The 23,053-nt window shown below is 37.9% G+C and overlaps 1 protein-coding gene across 4 annotated transcripts in view; it reads right to left on the bottom strand.

Moving 5' to 3' along the window:
• LOC119654306 (nephrin) overlaps window positions 1-23,053 on the bottom strand; it is a 356,601-nt gene that overhangs the window by 178,932 nt on the left and 154,616 nt on the right. For all 4 annotated transcript variants that reach the window (XM_038059625.1, XM_038059621.1, XM_038059622.1 and 1 more), the window contains exon 4: window positions 17,547-17,699. In XM_038059625.1, the coding sequence (XP_037915553.1) occupies window positions 17,547-17,699 (153 nt within the window). The remainder of the gene's footprint in view (window positions 1-17,546; window positions 17,700-23,053) is intronic.

The following is a 23,053-nucleotide window of genomic DNA, read 5'->3' as shown; positions in this document are numbered from 1 at the left end:
CTGGCCTACCTCAAACGAACGAAATTGTTCGGCGCACAGGCTTGGCACTCGTACGTACTAAGCTCGGAAGGCGACGGCGGAAGTGGCAATGGATAGGTTACACATAAAGGAGAGACGACATTTCATTGCGGGCTATGCCATGCAATTGAATCCACTTTGCCAGGATGGCCTATGAGTGGGCCGCCCAAAGGGCACCTGGTGCAGAACAGTAGAGCAGGAGTGTGGGCATCTCCGGAAGTTGCGGGGGAGCAGGAGGACATTTCAACCGCGAACCATGGCGCATAGGCTGGCCTGTTATACTTCATCAAGGAGTAAATTGCAACCATTTACATCATACGGATACATCATAAGAAAAATACTGTTAATGTTCAAATTCATTCAAATAGTGGCTTATTCGGATGACTTAAGAATAACGAACGTCAATTTCACCCTGAATCCACTTAAAATAAATTTAATCCAAACCCAAGCTAGTATAAACATGGTCAGAAATATGAACAAGAAATAAATAAAATAAATGGAAATCGCAACATGGAAAATGTCGATCGATGCGAAATATGGTATTCACAATTATTAGTTTTATTTGAACAGATATCTGAATGGGAGGTACATTGACGCCTAGGGTTTATCTAGGTGCATTATTATGATTCGACTAAATGAGTCCTGACAACTTGATCTGTTATCTACACTTCATGGAGCATTCATTTTGTATCCCAACTGAGACCCTCTAGCTGTGAGTAGTGAAGCTAGCTCTAAAATGCATTCAGATCTTTAATTTGACACCTCATTCGATCATATTTTGATCAAAAAAGCACGCCCCTTTTTAAGATATAGATATATATATACGAGCCCCTCCCACCTTAAACTTAACGAAAAGTTAAAGTTAGTTAAGGGGATGATCCCGTGTGCCGGATTCGCGGATTCGAATTTTTTTTTTTGGCATCAATTGTGACTAAATATGGTGTAGAATATATGGGTAAAGTGATTTTTTGATATTCGGAGTCATTCGGAAATTATAGTGTTAAACACGTGATAAGTCACATGTCAGATTTATGTCGATCGCCGTAATAAAGCGCGTATTTAGTAGCGAACGACGTTCGAATGGCTTCGCTAAAAGGCCAACAATTGAAGCCAAGGTTGTACATGTGTTTTTTGAAGAAACCTAAGGTTTATGGAGCAGGTATAGCAGGTCAGTTAAGGTTTGATGGCTACAAATCGCATTCTACTTTTTAAATGCGTTTTTCTCGAAACCGCATGTTGAAAAACGACTGCCACCATAGCCCAAAATTTATCCAACGAAATTCTTTTAAATTTTCACCACTTATTCAGAACATATTTCTACGGTCCGCAAACTAGGACAATTGCAATTCATTCAGTTTTTAATTCATTGAAAAAGTCGTAAAAAAACGCCAAAATTCAAAAAAAAGTTCAACAAGGCACCAAAAATTTAGTTTTTAATATTTTTTAATAATCCTAGTTTGCGGACTGTAGTTAAGTCCGTACGCTAAAATTCCGTTTACTTTTTTTTCTCCAAGATGATCACAGCGCCCTCCAGCGTGGTAGCATAACAACACCTTTTCTTGGAGATGGGTGTAGAAATTGCTTTGTGTTTCAATAACGAACTATACGATCAGGCTGGAAAAATTACTATGCACGCTCAAGACATTAATAAATCTATGGTGAAAAATTCGTATTATATCTATTATATCTGTAACCATTTCTTCACAAAAAATTTCTAAAAAAAGCCACAGAAAGCGGCCTTCACACGGGGTGACCCCCTTAAGTTAACAACATGGTCAATTACTTTACTCATCATTCATTTTTCGCCAGGGTTTTTGCCATCTTCACTCAAACTTGTTCGAAAGTGAGTAGTGAAATATGCGAGCTACGATGCAATCTTCGCCTTTGGGAAAAATTAAAAAACCGTGATTGTATTAGGCGAACTGTTAACTTTTTCTTGGGATAAGCATGGACTTATTTGTCTCAGGAATTTAAAACATAATGGGAAAATTAGACACAAGACCTAGTTCAACTATTTCACCGCCGTTTTATCTATTTATATACGTACATGTATATATATTGTATACCCCCTTTCTACTCATCACCTTGAAAACTTCGCCACCGTTGTTACTTTTGAACGAATTGTGTCTACTTTATTAACGAATTTGGAACTTTAGGACCATTAAAGGGAAGGTAGCTAACTACAAAGTAAATTTTATGTTTCTCAATCGCTCAATTGCAACTGGTGTGGAATGAAAATTTCGAAGTGAATGAAATTTTGTACATCCTCTTGAATATAGATCAAACCGAAGCAGGTGGCAAGCAACCATTTTGCCAACCGTCCATGCACTTTAATACGGTTGTCCTTCCGAATCATCCATGCAACCAAAAAAACCCAGTAGAAAGCAGAACCTGGAGACATACTCTCTGCAGAGCATCCATTTCAATTAGTTCCGCCAGTCAGGGTTACAATAATTGTAATAAAATATTAAAGCCCACCCTGCACCATCATAAAACTCATCCATCTAATAGATAAAAGTGGATCGGGAGTAAGATTTTCCTGCTCCTTCCATGCTATTATAGTTTAATTCGTGGAAAAAACACCTGCGACTAACACAGGAGGAGCGAAATGGCCCGTAGGATTTGATGTTGAACATTACGTTGAATAGCGTCTTTTTCTAGGACGTTTTCGTCCCGATTTCCTAAACTTTATAGTGTTCACCCTTATTTCTTGCCACCCTTTAGGTTTTCACTTCCTCCGCCGCGACATTTCCAAAAGTGGAAAAACAGTTCTCCTTCAATGGTATCATTTTTAAAGTTTTAAATTCAAACAGCAGCGGCAGGGATGAGTAGGAGGTGACATTAAATGCCGCTTAGGGACTCGTTTAGCCTTGTGAGGTATTGCGATCCTGAGAAGATTGTCGTTGCCTTCGTCCTTCAAACAGTAGTGTCACGGCGGAAGCAGCAGCAGGAACTAGTCGTATCTTATTGCAAATTGCTTTTTGAATTATTTCGAGCTTGTTCACTACTACTTCTCCACATTCACCCTTACCAGCACCGCACGTATTGGAGTGTACCGCGTCTTTCCAGCCAGACCATACTATCATTACTACCTTTGAAGAATGAGAGCAATTGGAACGATAGGTAAGTAAGGCAACTGTTGATTTTTTATGACTTGCAATGCTTTTTATTTGGCTAATGTGCAATAAAAGTGCAGAAGGTTGCAGCGCTGACTGTCAGAGTAACAATGAATGTAAACTCTACGCGCCACTTGGGAGTAATTGAAATACTCCGAGGAACAACTCTGCAACGACATTTGTAATGTAGTAAAAGTTTGAACAAGTTGACTGATGTGAATAGTTTTCCGAAAGGGCCAATTGAGATTCGCAAAGGAGTCGTGTGGGGAAAAGAAATGCATGGAGTAGTTAAGGTCAGGTAAGTTGCACATGAGCTTTGAGGATAAGGAAAACCGGAAGTTGCAGCTTATCGATTACGATTGTGAAATTTTAGTATCACGAAATAAGTTCTGAAGTTTATTTAGGGATGATTCGTAAATTATGCGTACAGTATTAAGAAATGGATTATGGTGTCTTCACTTCAGGGAGATTAATTTCTGACGGGTAATCCTATCCTATTGAGTTTTTGGATACCTTGAAAAATAGTCTAGGAACTATTTCATTATCAATGTCGAGGCTCTTATTATCATTCTTATTTGCAATCAAAGAAATGGTCATATGAAAGGCATTATATGAACCCTAGCGGTACCACTCGTGATACCAAGTGAAGATGGGAACCTAGTTAATTTTTACCCGGACTAAATGCATATCATCGCAATTAGCTTTTTGAAAATTCAATTTAATAAGTTTGTGATCGATTTCAAGGAGAGAGTCTAGCGTTTCTTCCCTGAACAAAGCTATGTTACATATCAGATAAAAACTCATAATTAGTACTTTCTTCTTCTAGTCGTCTTCAAATCGCCGTATAGTATGACTCGATGCGGTAAGTACAACACAAGATATGTTTAAGTGTCGCCATCTATTGACAAAATACGACATTTCTTTTTCCCCAACCCAATATATTTACACATGTTTGCCTTGAGTAATTGACACTGAAATGCAAATAACGTAAATATCCCAAGAAAGGAAAGCTAAACCGTCTCCATAGAGATATCGGATGTATTTTGAGGCCACACAAAACCTTAAAGAGGGCTGGGAAGAAGTAAATTCTTCCTGAATGGAATTTTAATATTTCACTCGAATGTCAATTATTCTAATTAATTATGACGTCAGCATCTTATTTGTATGGCCTAAGATGCGGTAAATTCGCGCAAAATTGATAAGTTTGAACTGCTATAACTTTGACACTAATTGTTGAATTTTCATGAAACCTGGCATGCTTATGCACTATACTGTCCTCTAACCCGTTGCATTTAGTACTCTTAGGATGAACTTAAGAGGGAAGTTTTCAGTCAATTTCTAAAAGTTGTTAATATACTATTAGTAAGTTTATTATCCAAATGAGACCTAGTTTGAGGCCTAGATTTCATCTAAGTGCGCTTAGATGGGTGGAACGTAGGAGAGATAGAGCACAAAATGTGTGCCTCAAAAAGGGAAACAGGTCTTGTTCTCAGAACTCAGAAGATTAAATTATGACCTCTAAGAAACCGAAAAATCTGAAATATGAAATCTAGGCTTCAAAATACATCCCATTCTGATATCTGAGCAAATAGACTTAATAATAGTATATTACCATATTTTTTGGAAATTTACCGGAAAGCCCATCTTCAGTTCATCCCAGAAATACAAAATTTGACGCCAGCATAGACGATAATATAGGATAAAATTCTGAAAAATTTGAAGGCAATCTGACTATTATTAATAAAGTTACAAAATATCAAAGTTTCGCATTTCAGGTAAATTTATGACACTCAAGGCACGTATGACGTTATCATCATATAAAGTGAACTTATATGAACGGCGGCGTGGATGGAAACGTTTTAGTTTTTCTTTTTTGACTTTTTTTAATTATTTCCATTTCAATATCAATCCGGTCAAAATCCAGGTAGGCATGAGTGTGTATATATATAGGCTAATAACACTTGGGGGGAGTAGTTACTATAAGAGACATGTGTGCTCTGGTTACCAGCGATATTTAATTTACTTACCTAACATATATATGTATGTTTTTATGCAATTTAGTTGCGCACATATATATGCATGCATCTTTATGCGGTAATAGACAATGTTTGTTTATTTAGCATAAACACAGTATTTATGTCGTTGATTTGTGTGTACATATGCATGTACATATTACTCTTAGCTACGTACAAATGGAAAATCGTGCATAGCGAGTTTCTCACATAAGATGAACACCTTTATACCAGAAGCGCCCGGCTTCCAGCATCCCGACTTGTTATATCGCTAAAATAAGATTCTAGACGAAAGTTGAAACATTACCCGCTCATGATTTTATGGTTCTATGTTTTCGTTATGAAGTACTTCGGCTTGGATACTAAAAATCAATATAAGCTAGTTATCTCATTAGCTTTAAGTATTTCTCTATTGTCATATGGAACCCACACAAATTTCGCTTTTACTTAAATCTAAAATCACGACCTCCCCATTGAAACCACCTTCGCCTATCCGTGAAATCCCTAGGATATTAGAAAAAGTCACGATATTTCGAATCCGTAGAGACCGTCCCTGGAAACTCTTTCTGAAAAAACATTTTAAGGTAAGTCCAAATTTTTAGCACACAAATTCTTTATCTTTCCAGCATTTAAATAATCCAGGTGGGATGAGACGGTTATTATAAATTCAAATGGACCAATAAATTTTCCTAAATCCCGACTTAAGTCAATATTGTTAGGAAACTTTTTGGAAGAGATCAGCATTTATGGATTTTTGCTCACATACATTGTCATTGAACGGCGAAAGCAAGAGTTCGCGTTTACGTACCGATACAGCTAGAAGTGAAAAACAAATTGAAAACTGCAATAAAACAAATTTTTATTCCAAATTCACTGCCGGTTAAATTATGAGTGGCTTTGGAGCCGGCTTCGACTTTTTATCTGGCAAATCAACAGGAATTTATGGAGCAACAACTTCAGCTTCTGTGGCACTCTTTTCGTTTCTTTGGATTGATTCAAAAAGGCAAAGGTGTTCTTCGTAAGTTTTACAAATGGATTTAAAACTTTTGCTATTTCTGCCAGTATTTGAATATACGGCGCACGACTCTAACAATGCTGACAATCGTTTAATATGTAAGAAAACTATCCTTTTCCAGTTCATCCTGTATTCACGAAATTGCGTTCGATGGCGTTATTTCTGATGCGGTTATTTTATGTAGTATATGAATTTCTTTCTTATTGTCTGTCCGTTTATCTATCTGCCTGGCTGCCATACCCGATTTGCTCAGAAACGACTGAACCTATTGTCAAGAAATTTGCTGAGAACGTGTGTGAATTCATTTTCGTATAGGAAGGGGGATTCCCCTTACAAATGAATGATGTAAAAGTATTTTTCACAGAATGTGGCCATGCATGGTATCAAATGCAGCAACTCCCGGTCCCATTTTGGATAATGGGTGAAACATGGGGAAATGTAGCTCCCAAAAATTGAAGCGAGTCCCATCCTCAGAACCTGTCCAACTAAAAATCTGAGAAAAATCACAATGATGCATCTATATGAAATCCAGGCATGAAAATGCATCACATTCCGATATCTACATAAATAGTTCATAATGTTTTATTGCAATATTTTGGAAATTAAATCGAAAATCTCCCTTAACTTTACCCTGAAAGTATAAAATTTGGCAGGAGTATCAGGGGGTTTTTGGGAAGCTTGACGGAATCAAACTGTCATCAACAAAGTATAGTCAAAGTTTTGTATTTTGCACGAAGGGAGGGAGGAAGGGTCATGGAAACAGTTTTCTTGTTTTGCGTTTTTTGGTGATTGGAATATGAACACCAACTATTCGAGACAGCCATATGTATATACTAATGAAATTTGTGGACAGTGCCCAATTAAGATAGCAAGATTTATATACATAGATATGGCTTTGTGCACGGAGCGTAACAGAAATATATAGATGCATACATATATGTAGTCTGCCTAATAGACAATGTTCGTTTGTTTAGGATGAAGATAGTCTTTAGATATTTCTTTGGGTGGGTATATACATACTATATATCTTGGAGTTTCGCAATATATGAAGCAAACAACAATTTTCAAAATAAGCGCAGAAAGTTCCCCACATAAGGTGAACACAAAACCTTTATATACGAAGCGCTCAACTTCCGTTATTCCGGCTTAGTTAAAGTAAACAAGGCGGAATACCGGAAGCTCCTCACTTCGAGTTTAAAGGTTTTGCGTTAATCTTATGTGAGAAACGCTTTCCCATTCGTACGTAGTTAAAAATTGAAAATAGTCCTTCATATATATCCATAAATGTTATGCTGATCCTAAATGAACTAACATTTCCTTTTTCCGCATACTGATAAATATAGATGTATATATGCACACATCTATGTAAATTGATTGTACCCATCTGAATATCTACGACGTACTCTAGGCATAAATTGAATTGAATACCGTTGGTGCAAGAGCAGGGGGCTCAACTTCCAGTGCATTGCTCGAAACTTTAGGATGTAGACAAATCATTGTGCATGTCTGTCGATTGACAGTAAATACACGAGAAAAACTCTGCGCATAAGGTCAGGCGTTAGTGCTATATATGTGATACAGTGCATTGGTATGCACCCACGTGGTCGCGAGCACATAACAGCGGACATATGGCGTTACAACACACAAAAGAAAACAATCTAAGCGCCATCGAAATACCGACACACAAACAAATTTCTATCGCAAAATATGGCAATATATCATTATTAACTTTATTTGGTGAGATATTGGGAGGGGATGTATCTCGAGGTCTAGATTTCATATAAATACACCATTGTTATTTTTTTCAGATTTTTCGGCTTGATAGGTTCTGAGAACGAAACGCGTTTCAATTTTTGGGGTTCATGTTTTAAGACCTCACTTCCCTACATAGCACCCAATATCGAAAACATGTAGGATAAATTTAGAAATGTATTAATTGAGGCCCTACACCTCCTTTCGCATATATGGGGAGCCCCCTAATACTAACGGAAGATAATGCTACTCGTTGCATATAAAGGGATACACAGACCAAATGTTCTCACTAGATTTCAGGACAATTGGCGTAGCCGGTTGTGACGGCAAACAGACAGACAGTCAGACCTTAGAAAGCAGGATTGTGTTGTAACGCACCCTTTCAACGATTGAACCCCAAAAATGACTAAAATCATCAAAAAGTTTTTGGGACAAAAAATATAATAAGCTTTGAAAAGAGCCAAATTACAAGCTTTTTTTTCGACGTCAAAAACGGTTCACGAATTATAAGGCGAGTTACGCTAGCCATTTTCACTATTGTGTGTATGTACAGTCTCTATTAATCGAATCAAGATCTTTTGTAGAAGAGAGCAAGTTAAATATTCTGTTTTTGCATTACTAATTTCAGTATTCAATTTGGCAGCACTTAGCTTTAGTAACTGTCCTTCACATTTTCCAATCATTTCTTTAGTTTAGTTACAATTTCCCACATATTTCTAATGTTTACCCTTGTAGCAGAGGAGGGAGAGAGAGATAGGGAGGTTCGCAACAGAATAAACTCTCGATTTCAACAGTCTCCAGACTTTTTCAATTGGATTAAGGGAGAGTGAATTACCTTGCCAAGGTAAAATGAGGCTAACAAAAGCATTCAATATCCTTTTAATGGATTGGGCAGAAAGTACTCTAACGCAGAAAAGCGTCCACAAGTTCAAAAGCATCTCAGATAATTAAAATGAGGTGTTGGAATTTTATCCCTCAAAATGTGATATTGGATGGTATTCAAAACTTCCATCCTCGAAAATACACCAGTCAAGGCTCATAGGCTGAGCTGCTGGGCGAGTTTTATGGCCTTCACTATGGAATTTTCATCGTTTAACTGGAATATGAATATGCAGCACCTTTAAAGCAAAACAAAAAACGAGAAACAGCAAAATTTGAGTAAATCGTGTGTCAAAAATATGATTACGGAGACAGGAAAGTATTAATGCGTATTACAGACCCATCACCATAATGTATAATGCTGACAGGATTTTGTGTAAATTGTTGGTTTACTGTCTCTCTGTCTGTCTGTCACATACATTTTTCTCGGAGACGGTTGTAGCGATTGGCACTAAATTTGGCAGAAAGGTGGGAACTGTGAATGTTCACGCATATAGCGAGTTCCATCCTTTTACGTTGAATTTGAGGGGGGTCCTCCATACATACAAAAGGGGGGTGTACATTTTTTTTTCATCAAATATAGTCATGTGGGGTATCAAATTAAAGGTTTCGGTTAGTACTTTTCGAAGCCGGTCTTAGTTTAGACATTTGTTGACAAGGTAGGGAGTGCGGGGGGTTGAAAGTGATCATTTTTTTAACGAATCCATTCTCAGAAACTATTCAATCTGAAAATAATCAGGGGGCTGCCACTATATAGTGCCTAGGCTCCAAAATACCCTCCGAAATACCCTCTCACTACATAAATAAAGTTAATAACAGTACATTACTATAATTTTTAGTAATTGACAGGAAACCCACCCTAAAATCACCCTACAGCAATGTAGGCTACAGCACAGAGCATGATCCTGCCAAATTTGGTGAAAATCGCACTATTACTAACAAAGTTATACTATGATAGGTCAAAGCTCTCGCTCCTCTGCAAATTCAAGACTATGAATGTCAATATGGGACAAATGCACACTCAAATCTCTTTATAAAAGAAATATACAAAAGCTTCTAAGCATAGTTTTCATTCAACTATTTATTGGTTTGCCCCACCAACTGTTCCACTAATTCTCACCAATATTCGATCAGAAACTATAATTATCTTTATAACACTCGCATTTTATAAAAAATTTAATAATATATTGGCTTCTGACTTGATTGAAAGAATGCGTGAGGAAGGATGACCATACTAACGAAGTAGCAAAGCAAGTTATCCTAAAAATAAATGAGGATACGACTAAAATCATGACACGAAGAACAGTTTTGTGTTCTTAGGCAAAACTATTACAAACGGACACAACGGAATAGACAACTTCACTAGGCAAATCAGGCTTGGCAAAAAACATTTTATCTGGTGCTGCAGATTTTAAAAAATAAAAATATTGATAATTTACAATACATATATAAGGAGGAGCTTGTACTACGGCTATCAATACTTTAGGAAATCGAGTCCTTAGGAAAAGGAACGAGATACAACAATGAGTTCTATCTATTATATGACAAGTAGTTACACGCTGTTCGACTTCCGAAATTGGAGTGCGCTCGACGAGAAGGATAGAGACGAAAACTTCGGGAGGCCAAGGACCAGCATTGGACTGTTGTGTCAGAAAAAACGATGAGAAATATGGAATCTCACAAATGCAGTTAAACGGACAGACACAAGGAGGATGTAAATATTTTTCACCATGCAGGTTGGTATTTTTACCTGGAGAGCTCAGTTTTTGTATGCGTTACAAGCTAGGGAAGTAAGAGCTCAAACAGTCCAAACTTAAAGTAAGAGAAGACTGCCTGCCAGGAGCCTAAGAGAGCCTCCCATATAAGTGAGAGGAGGTTACACTTTTCGCCTCAGAAAATGATCGTAAGCAGCACCAAAAGAGAGGGCTCAATAAGAACTTTTCACTTGCGATACTAATAATTCTGAAAACCTAGTCAATCGAAAAATCTCAAAAAGTCCCAATAGTACACTTATATATACATTATATATAAAATCTAGGTCTCATAATAAATCACATTCCCATATCTGCTCAAATGAAACTAACAGCAATATATCACTAAATATTTTAGCAAATAATCAAAAAAGCCACAAATTCATCTTCGGAAACGTTGGCATAATAAATAAATGAAATAACGTTAGAAAGTTTGATGGAAATCCTTCAATTATTAATGCTATTATAGTGAGTCAGTATTTCTATTCGCGAAACCGAAAGCTTTTGTTCATTTTATAAATAAAAAGTTCGAAGTGAATTTACGTTGAATATACCCGTTATTCAATTTGAGGTGGTATTGACATTTGATTTCATATAACTTTGCTAATAATAGCGGGGATCTCTATGATTTTTTTTATATTTTTTGTTTGGGTAATGTCTGAGAACCGGCCCTTGAAGTAAATTACCTCTTTCGGGGCCCCGCACTGTGCCGTTTTGCAACCAATGTCCAAATTAATATCTTTTTCGAAAAGCCATTTCGGAAGCCATCCGAAACTGCTGAACGGATTGCTAATTTTCAAAAGGAAGCCTTTAAATCATAGGAAGAATTATTAGATCCAGGTTGCGAATGTCGCACGATACTAGGAATATTTCAACATGACATTGAACAAAGTCAGTCATTGAATTCAAATTTTTATCAATAATTCCCAGTAAACACTTCCCATGAATCAATAACAACGCTGTCCTGCTCCACAAATGAGGAGTGCGGTGGGCGATGTCGCTGCCCACCAGTTCAGACTAACTGCAATTAATATGAAGACTAAAATGAAGCTCGATATTCTTCGTCAATTTTTTGGGTACACCGCTTGGATCGTATAGGACAACTACAAAGTAATTTAGGCGCCAAGAAACCAGAAATATTTGAATATAATTTTTTTTACTATAAGCCGTACCGTTGGGGCGTTAAACCTTACGAATAATGTTCTTTGTTGCTCAAATGGCCAATGTTCGATCAGAAGTAACTGCAATTTGTGGGCTCATTTGGTCAGAATTCCAAATCTAAATTGGACGAAATTCATACTTTGATAACTAATATACGTGGAGGGGTTAGAGTTAAAAAGGATCACATATACAGCGCGATCGGGCTCACGTCAAGCCAGCTTCCTTAGTGGAAACGCAAATTCGATCAGATTTTACCGATCCGATCCTGCGTGTAAACTTTTCAGGCTGAAACTAAAGCTTCTGGCACACATTGCATCTAATGTCAACCAAGTTATAGACAAGCAACAATCAAAGAATCAGAACATAAACAAAAATGTGCTGTGAAGCCTCCTACGAAAAGCTGTCAAAAGTTTTGATATACCGCAATTTGTCATTAATACATACAGCGAAATTACGCAATTAGTATCGTATGCATACCTAGTGAACAAATAATTAAATTAAAAATGTGTTGCAAATGCTAATAATTCACTGCCTTCTTGAGTGGAAATAATTGCTAACTTGTGGCTTAAGGGGAAATATGCAATTAGACGAAAAAAGAAACCAAATTTGTCATATTGCTTTTTTTAACTTCCACAATTATGAAACTATAGAAACTTGCGAACAATATATTGATTTACAGAAAAATAGTTTTTATAATATGAATAAAAACAAAATGGCGGAGTTATGGCACATAATTTTGACTGGAGTTTTTCAAATTAGCGTACTCTTTCAAAAATAAAAAAAGAATGCAATGGGGAAAAATTTCCAGCAATTTACAAAAAAGCTGCAATTTTACGTTAAATTTTCATAGTTTTTTGATAATAAATTTTGTTTTTACGAAGCTCGGAGAACAGTCGAGAAACGGTGCAGGTTTCTGAAACGGTCTTCACGGAAGTTTAAATACATTGACAGAAGCTGACAGCAACCTTGCTTCCATATAAAAGCCCACGCGAAGAATTAAAGTACGTTCTGGTAGTTTCAACTTTAATATGCACTCACAAACAGGTATACCCATTTGTGATACTCGGTTCAAAACCAAGCAAAACATGAGGTTTTAACATAGCGCTCTCCACCGGATCCATTGGCAGAGTGTGTATGACTCGATGTTGTTGTTGTTTTTTGTTTGGCTCAGGAAAGTCCCAGGCTAACAGTCCAGACAAGACCTGATTTTTCCCACGAAGTACACCAACAGGACTGATGGCAGGCACTTATCCTATGTTGTCGGAAACATAAGACCGTTTATGGTCAAAAGCAGCCAAACACAAATTTATTAAGTTTGATTTTTTTAATTAACAGACACACTTGAAACACATAAATGTCAATGCCTGCTCAAACAGACTGGACACGTATTGCAGGTTTAATAGGTTTTAGTGATTAATATTTTAGGGTTATGAATGTTTAGTCGTTATTGAGTTGATAATACGTAATAGGCGATGATGCATGTTAGTGTTTTTAGTCGTTATCGTAGTTGATGATGATCACCAGGATGCATTATAAGTTTTAGTATACAAAATCATGAGATCATCATCAGACAAACAGGCTGCTGGGTGCAATAAAAGGTTCTCTGTCCATCCGAACGGCTCCCAGCCCAGACAAGAAAGCCGGTAGCAACTTGACGCACGAGCACATAGAGGCTGCTCAGTAGCTTAAAGGTATCTGACACGGTGTTGATCAGGTACTTCTTCGCGATTCTATTAACCATTACAAACCATTGGAGCGCCGAAAGGTAATGATATATCAATGCAGGAAAAAAATCAAAACAAGGATGGCAGAGAATACCCTGCCGCGAAGAAACTCAAACTATATGTATTATAATCTTTCTAGTTTATTTAGCCATTTAAGTGTTACATTTGTCCGAATGTATGTTTCAAAACCTTTTGGGGAAAAGTTTGTCATATGTATGACTGGTTTGAAGACGAATCAGTAATTTTTCTTCGCAAGCTGTAAGTGCACGCGTAGCCTCCGGTTGAATTATGGGTAAAACCGCGTGAATGTTAGAAAAAATAGTCCTTTGAAACGTGATATTGCCAAAAAGTCATCCTCCCACTCGGAGGGTTCGCCCAAATTTGCGGGGCTAAAGTCCAAAGCCTTACGGCCTCTTCATGGGCGAGTTCATTTATTGAGTACTCCCCATGAGCAAAACGGGGGTCAGAAGCAAGAGCATGTATTTGGCGCACTAGGTGACGCGATTCTATTCCATCGTTTGAGTAATTTACAAGTATGGAGAGAGTCTGTAATGATAGCGACTTTCTTCTCACCGACCTTGAAAGCCACCGTGGTGGCCTGAAGTACGGTAAAAAGTTCAACTGACAAAACCGAACTGACATCCAAGGGAAAACGTGTGATTTGCATCCCATCCGTTGCTCCGGATCGCATCGCACAGGCAGCATTAGACGCTAGGACCAGAAAGCCCCTTGATTTGAGGCCCTCCACCTGCGACATGTGCCCCTAAATCATACGACAGGATAACCTGAATCTTATTAGAGGTTATGGAAATTACAGTGTCAAACTAACTCCGGAACGACCTATAGATCGAAGAGACCATTTTCAGCATTCCGATTCTACACCAACAAACGATTGATTTTTTTATTTCTTTGCCTAATTTAACGGAGAGGCGGATGCTTGGTCAAATTAAAAATCTTGCACGAAGGGGTAGTTCTGGTCAGTTCCAAGCATCTGCTCAGGATACAAGCAGATATTGAGTTAAGCTTGTTTTCAAAGTATTTGGGCGGATTCATAGTGGACGCAGCGGCGTACTCTACCGCAGATCTATAGAAATTGATGGCCTTACGGGGTGTGAGACCCCAGAAAAAAACCAGTTCAAAAATTAATCAACCGCCTTTATAGCTTTAGGAATAATGTGACCCAATACGTCCTCATTATCTCCCTACCTAAAAAGATCGTGAATTTATCATGAGCAAGGATAAGATTATTAATTTTAATGAGCACGGGTGTTGATCTGCTCCTGTTGAAGGATATAGATTGCAATTTGATTATATTGATTGGTAGGCCCAATCTTCGGGATTCATCAACAAACGCGTTTAGATTGCATGATAGATTTCAATGCTATCAGAGCATTTAGAATGCAACGATGCTGTATAGACATTAAACAACATTGTACTTAAAATGTATCCTTGAGGAATGCCATTTCCAACTTGAACGCTGTCTAGCAATAGTTGTAGTCGTCGATTGGACATTCTTGACACCCATAAAACAATTTCAACAGAAAAGCGGAAATGAGACATTATATCGCTAAGGGTAGCCCGATCAACCTTCTCATAGGCGTTCTTTACATACAGCACCACAGCCAACACCAGCTGACCTTTACTTTTTGCTGTCGAAATGTACAAAATGATATTGTTGCAAACATACGTAGTAGCCTAAGGTATAACAGTTAGCAAGCAGGACTTTGGGGTCATCGCTGAAATTATTGATACGAACCTTGATCATAGAATTAATCAGTTTGGCAAACACATTAAAGAGAGCAATAGGGTGGTAACTGGTCAAAAGTTCTGGGTCCTTAAATGTTTTAGAGATGGTTACCACCCGAATAATAGACCAGTCCTCCGGAGGACTCAACTTGCACCAGATGAGGTTCTTTCAAATTAAATAACTGCTGATATTGACTTCTTTTAGTGTGAAATATTAAGAAGCTCCGCACTGGCTCAGTTAATTCTCTCCTCTCTCCATACTTATTTTAGAATATAAAGCAGAGAGGATCAAGCAAAACTGAACAAACTTGGAAGAAATAATGAGTACACAACTAAAATATGAAAAGCTGCCATATTCGCTCGACAAACCTCTTATGATGGACGATGACCCTTGTGCAAGCCCAAACCCTATTGCCTCTTTGTCCGAAAATATTTCAAAGTTCTCAAAACCATCGTTTCGTTAGAAAGCCTTATTACTTGCAACATCCACATGACTTTAACCATCCCTCGACTAACTCCCCCATAACGCCTTTTACTTTCACTCCTTCCTTTTCAATTTTCATATTCCTTTTTTCCACATTGTAAGCCCAAGATGTTTCGGTGTCAGCTGCTAAATGGTTGTTTACTTAGTATCCCTTAACTTGAAGTATATTTATCTGACAGGGAAAAAGATTTTTCTGCAAAGTATGTAACCAACGAGCGAAATGAGGAAAGCAAAGATAGGACGAGAAGTGAGCAGATTTGGAACAGCAAAAGAAAAACACCAGCACTAAGATAAACTGAAAATTGGCCCCCATAGGTTTTTATATTCTCATGATTTACGGGAGAATAAAAAGTGGGTAATGGAAGATTAGAAAACTTTTAACTTTTGGGCGGCCGAAGCGGGCGTGCAAATGTATGTGTATACTTAGAGAGTACGGCGTTTTTGTGAGCCTGTTCTTGTCATGTTCGAGGGTGTGCCTACTTTCAAGGTGGTTACATCTATTCTCAGAGTACATGCTCCAGAAGCTTTTCCTCATCCAAGCATTCATTTTTCTCTTCGTGTTCTATTTCGATAAGAAAATGAGTGCGGTGGAGGATTTTTTAGCTTTACCTAGGCCGTTTTAATCAACATTTTGTATTAAATCTATGTAGTTTCCAGATAAATCCAGTTGAAAGTTTAAAGATGCATCGCATTGGCAACAATAGGAGCTTAAGTCTGAAAACCATCCGAGAATCGTCAGCTGAAAGGGCTAATGAAATATTCAGCTTCATTTACGTTAAGTCCAAGATGCCCAAATTTAATTTTGCCGTGCGCGAGGAATGCCCAGGCGTAACGAAACATGCCAAATATCATTTTAGAAAAATACTTTCTCATCATAATCTCTGGAATTCAATATTAAGTTGCCTCTTGTCAAATAAATTTTCACTTTGTGTACTGTGTCAACATAGCAAGTCGAGCGAGTCCATCTTTTTTCGAATCAAAATTTAGCAAATACTCAGCAAATTACAATTTGCAATTGTTTCTTGGGCTCGTTGTTTGCTTGTTTCGCTTTCCTGCTCATCTGTCATAGCTCATCAGTTTTATTCCATCGTATTTCTTGAAAAAAGAACCGATTTGCGTCGTCTAATTCACTTCATATTGTTTTTATCAAATTTGCATTCGAGAGATTTTTGAGATTGTAAGCTCATTATCATTCCTTTCAGAGGGAGAGTCCGGATTCAAACAAGGGATCAAAACTAAACAGGCGGAGATCTTCGGAATTGATGAGGTAGACGAAAGAAAAGAATTGTGAGGAGGGCCAGGAGACATTTAAATAAAAGATTTTCATTCGAATGCAAATGGATTCGCCGATGGACTAAATCTACTTTACCGTATTTTTCGGAATAGGGAGCAGTGTCACTGTGCTGCGCGTCTGTGAGTGTTTTCTTCTGTAGGGACAAAGTGAGGCTGGAGTGGATTAGAAAAGACGGTGGTACCATATATGGGGGAATAAGGTTTGTCCTATAGCTAATTTCCTGGACTGACATCATTTTTCGAAATGCTTCCCACTTGCAAATGAAGGGCTGAATTGAAAACAATGGCTAGTGGGGAAGCATTTGGGACAGGCAAAAGCAACTGATGATTTCAATGCATTAGAAGGTCTGTCTACTCCCCTGTCCTCCTTGCTTCTGTTATTTTTCAAAATAAAGAAAATGTTGGCATAACGTGATTATGTCAGCATAGTTAATTCAGGATTTTTTCCATTTATTCGTTGTGCGTAATTCAACTAACCGACCTCTCATGAATAAACTAACAAAAAAGCACTTAGGATAAATCCCAATAATATACTTTTCACTCAAAATGCTGACAATTTGAATAACTAACTAACTAATAGTTCTAACGAGCTTACCTGGTTTATACTCCACATTTCCTCGGAACCATTGTATCTGAGCTGCTGGTTTTGCATCCGATACAATACAGGTTAATGTAAGGTTCTGATTTTCTCTCACTTCCACTTTTGAGTTGTGTGTGTATCCTTGGATTTCAATTGAAGATGGTGGCGCTGCAAAAGAAAGACAGATTAAACCAATCAATTACTTTGGCAAAATTGGTATAGCATATGTTCTTATGTACTTTGTAACATATCAAGTCATTGGAATCCTTATTTGCATTTCTAATGGACAGAGTTTTGGAGTTCAACGCATTTTCAACTTTTAAGGTCAGTAGTAATACCGCCTAATTTGAAGAACTACCAATAAAAGATATTTAAGTCAAAATTTGTGAGTGTGATACCTTCCTGGTTATTGTTCAAACGGTAAATAGAGGAAACCAGCGGAAAGAGATCCACATCCAGTCAAGGAGCTACATGGTAATCTTCTTTTCAATTCACCTCTCGCTTCCCATACTTTCAAGTTCAGGATATTTAGGCTTAGACATGTTTCCTTTCGAAGGCAAGCCATGTATCTAGCATGACTTTGTGCGTAACCTTCGCTGCTTATACCCACCCGTACATACAAAGACTGTCTTCAGTTAAGTGCTTAGTAACCCTGCATGCGTGCGAGAGCTACGTGGCACATTGAAGTATCGGATTCTTTATTCTTCATAAGATGAATGATATTGCCTTTATTGGTCCGTTTTTTACCGATTAGATTAGTGATCCAATGCTCTCCTTCTATCAGAAGTGTATTGGTACGCAATCCAGAGGGATTGTTACAAGGCTTGGTCGAGCCATGCTAGGTTATCATTGAATCCTAATGGTGTTTTGGCCGAAGTGGTTACACGTAATCTTCTCGACCTCGTAACTTTGGTTCAATTCCTAGCTGCGGTTATTTATATTTTTCTTTATATGTATAGTTGCCCTGCTGATTTACGTTCATCGCTTGCACAGTTTAGTTTATAATAAGCTGGAAAGTTCCCAACCATTTCAGAAGTGGTTTTGAACTGAAAATTTCCAGTGAAATTTTTGTTAAATGGACGCATTTCCCGTTGCAATCGATCAATCTATTAGCACTTTTCACATGCTTCAACTTCCCTATCAAATAGGCTATAGCAATCAAAATTCGAATCCCCACCACGAAATTGAGAAACTGACGCCCAATCAGCTGGGTCACCAAGCGAAAGTTTCGCCTTCTGTTTTACATTTTACGTCCACTTTTGGTGCATAAAAGTCTGCGTTGAATTTTTAGCATCCCTTTTCTGCCTGTTGGCTATTTCTATCCATAGGGTTCAGAGAGCATCCTTTTATTCATGTAAGGTATTGAGATTGAGACTGTAGTCATCTGCACACAATTAGACGGAAGGACGGAATTAAACAGAACCTTCTGGATGTGGAAATAGGTCGGGAAACCGGCAGCTGCACGCTTCTAGTATGAAAAGTTTTGTGTATTTCTTATATAAAAATTTGTCCAATTAGAACCTAGCACGTAATATATACATATATCATATGAGAATACCCACTTTCGCGTGATACTGACATTCAAAGTCTCGGATTCGCACAGTAGTGACAAATTTAACCTATTATAACTTTGTTATTAATAGTGCAATTTACACCAAACTGGTAGGATTATGCTCTATCTTATAGCGTATATTCCCGCAAAATTTGATGTTTCTAAACTTAAGGGAGGTTTTGCAGCCAATCACTAAAAATTATAGTAATATACTATTATTAACTTTATTTTTACAGATATCGGTATGAAGGGTATTTCGGAGCCTAGGCATCATATAGTGGCATACTTCTGTTTTTTTTCAGATTTTCCAGTTGGATAGTTTCTGAGAATGGGTCCGTTAAAGAGATGATCACTTTCGGCCCCCGCACTTCGCACCTTTCCAACAGATGTCAAAACTAAGACGGCCATCGGAAAGTACTAATCGAGACCTTTCATTAGATATCCCATTTCCAACGAATTTGGTGTCAATCGCTACAACCGTTTCTGGGAAAAATGCGTGTGACGGACAGACAGTAAACCAATTGTTGACCGGTTGGCCGATATTGAACAACACTAAGTACCTTTGAAAGTTTGTCATGGAGTCGTACAAATTACATTGAACAATTATCGGGTTGAGTAAAAATCTTGGAATTTTTTGGCATGTTTTTAAACTCCTGTATTTCTACAAGGAATGAATGTTAATCAATGATATATTTTCCGTTTTGTTCGACGACCTTTGGTCACTGTCCAGCCAGCTTTCCTATTCGTAGAGGGACCTGCCTTTATTGGCGAAAAAATGAATGCTTTTCCATGACACTGTTATATGTAAACTATAAGCATGGGGATTATGGTAAAATGAACTCTCTCGATTATTTGATTCTATTCACTTACAAATATTATTCAAAGGATAATAATTTCCACTTCAAAATAAACAAATTGGGGGAGCTATTTGCTTTCTGCTGTAAATTTTCAAGTTGTACAATAGTCCAAATGAGAAATGAAAAACAAATTGCAGCATAAAGTTCAGTGAGGTCCTACCCATTGTCTGCAATGTTACTGCTTTGTCCTCCAACCTCATTGGCTCGAAAACTTCCGTTCAACGCAAATATGCACTTTAGCTAACATCTTGCTTGTTTACCCTTATTCAAATGAAATTTGCGACAATACGAACACTACTTGTTTACTCGCATCAACCCTTGTCCTTTTCACCCTACCCTACTTCTATGATTGTTGCCCATGTCACTAGTATCGTCTGGTAAAACAATGGAACAATCCTGTTATGTCCGGGACTACTCTTACTGGCACCATAGTGTTATCCTCGGCGTATAAAATGCAATACAATTGGACAGGAAAAAGGGCGAAAAAGTTTCATAGCTCAAACATCATGTCGGAGTTTATTTATTTTTAAGCGCTTTTTCGCATTCACTACTTTTTCGACAATATATCTTGTAATGCGAGCATGTTAAACGTTTGCCTCGACTACTCCATATTTGATTACTTCAACGTGAGAGGACAATATCAAGGCTGGATTTTTTATAAAAGGAGCAATGCGAACAGGTCCCGTTTTATTTGTCATCATCGCAGCACTAATGCATTCCGGTAAGCTTCCATTTTCAACGTTGAATATTGAATTGAAAGTTGGGAAAGTACGCGATGGTCTTCTAACCATTTCGAATAGAAAGCATTTAGCTTGCCGAACGACGACTGAGCTTTCAATAATATTTCTCAGTTTTCCATTAAATTAAAGATAACCTTTCCCTCCAGAAATAATCATTAATCTATATTTACGGGTCGGAAAAGAGAACGTACCGCCAAAATGTATTTTATTTCAATTTTTTTCCGAAAATGCTTCGAAATTGCTTCCAGTAACTCTGCACTGGTTCAGTGATCAAGAAAAATCTTCATCTGGAGCTAGAAAGATACATTGGTAAACATATCCGCTGCATCGAAAGTGCATTTCTAGTCCATTACTTTATTTGCTCTTCTGACTAATGACGTGTTCGGTATCCATGACTTTTTCAACTAAGTCGTCCTTGAGCGGCATCCACCATGGCCTCCATCCGCATCTCTACCAACATCACTCTAATTTCTTGATAGCGCCGTGGGGAAAAAGCATTTTTGAGAGCCCTTACTGTTATCTGTTATCTGTATAGTATCAACAAAACGCTGAACTAGTTAAACCTGAGCCTCCACTTAACCTGAATTAAATCTTTGCCGCGAACCATTCCATCCAGCGCTCACTGGACTTTTCCAAGGACTTAATTTTCCACTCTACAGTGACTCTCCATTGTGAAACAACATCGTTGTCCCCATTTTGTATTTTATGATGTATTTAGTTAGCATAGTAAATCAACATTGCAACATTGTTATGTCGTCCTTGAGCTTAAGTTCATCTAACGAGATGCATTTAAAGCTCCGGGTCTTGCGGCTATGTTAGACTCGAGTAATGGCGAAATTACTTTTGTGTTTGCCAGGACACAGCGTGCAGCGAATGAATAAAGCATCTCAATGCGATTCTTGTCAACATGGGAAAGCACCAGTTAATGAATGCACATTCGAAATAGTTTTAATTAATTTTGAAGGAGATATAATGCTGAGCCGGTCGTTGTTGATCTTTGTAATAGTGTTTCATACTTTAGAACATTTCAAACAATGGAGAGCAACATACTAGCCCCGGGCCTCGAATTTTCTATATGAGCTCTCTTCTGTGACAAGTGCGCCTCTACATGCTCCCATGGGTTTCCTCCTTACGGGTTTGACGTGACTTTCGACCATTTTTGGAGGATATTTGGAATTGTGAATGAAAATAGAGTAAATTAATAAATAGTGGAGAAAATGTAGATGTTTCCGCAAAACTTTTCAAACAATTTTGTATTTTGGAAAGGAGGTCACTTACATATGCAGCCGGTTTTTTCTTGGATCAGATATCTCATCATTGGAGAGAAGATCGCTAATGCAAATCCTCACCCTCAGTTTTATTACTCCAGGCTACTTTCCTAATTCAGTGTAATTTTTTCAGATTTAGTGAACGCTTTCTTTGAACAACGAAGGGTCCCTCCTTCTGCGGATATTTTCGGAGCCTACCATCAATGGTGATGACGAATACAGCTTCAGGGAACAAAAACAAAGCAGACGCTGTTTGCTTCGTTTGGCAGTATTTCAGCGTACCGCCAACATAACAACGAAGAATGGCTTTAGGTAATGAAAATAAAGCAATTACTGTTCGCTGTCTGTTACGTATACGACCAAATTTACTTTGGAAGTGGTAGGCATTCTACCAGGTAATATTTCTCGTGGCATCGAAGCCAGCTGGGGTGTTTAAACATTCTCTGCCATTACCTTAATTGACAATAAATGATGGTTTGGAGATTGGAATAATTACCCGTCTTCATGCAAACATTGTAGGCCACTTGTTAATCTTATTCTCGTTGCATTTCCGGTGAGTTTTCGAGCTATTTTCATTTGAGAATTCAATTCCACTTTGCACTGTTAACAACTATGCAGTCTTAGAATTAAACAATTAGGCCTTTAAGAGTTTCGTATTTTTCGGCGGAAGCTTCCTTGTCCGCTACAAGCAAGACAGTATAGATACATGTAAGATAGACAGTATTGTGAAAACTAGTAAGACTAATATTTCCATAATATCTCATCACCCTCTTAGCACCTAGTTGCTTTATACCAGTTACCTACCCTTCTTTTCGAATCTGCCGGTTTTGCGCCGAGGTCCACCAATTCGATATCCCTAAAAGCTGTCTCGCGTCCTGGCCTACGCCATCGCTCCATCTTAGGCAGGGTCTGCCTCGTCTTCTTTTTCTACCATAGATATTGCCCTTATAGACTTTCCGGGTGGGATCATCCTCATCCATACGGATTAAGTGACTCGCCCACCATAACCTATTGAGCCGGATTTTATCCACAACCGGACGGTCATGATATCGCTCATAGATTTCATCATTGTGTAGGCTACGGAATCATCCATCCTCATGCAGGG

The sequence above is a fragment of the Hermetia illucens genome, chromosome 4 (assembly GCF_905115235.1).
Source record: "Hermetia illucens chromosome 4, iHerIll2.2.curated.20191125, whole genome shotgun sequence".
NCBI classification, from domain to species: Eukaryota; Metazoa; Arthropoda; class Insecta; order Diptera; family Stratiomyidae; genus Hermetia; species Hermetia illucens.
This window is presented reverse-complemented; position numbering and strand designations above follow the sequence as displayed.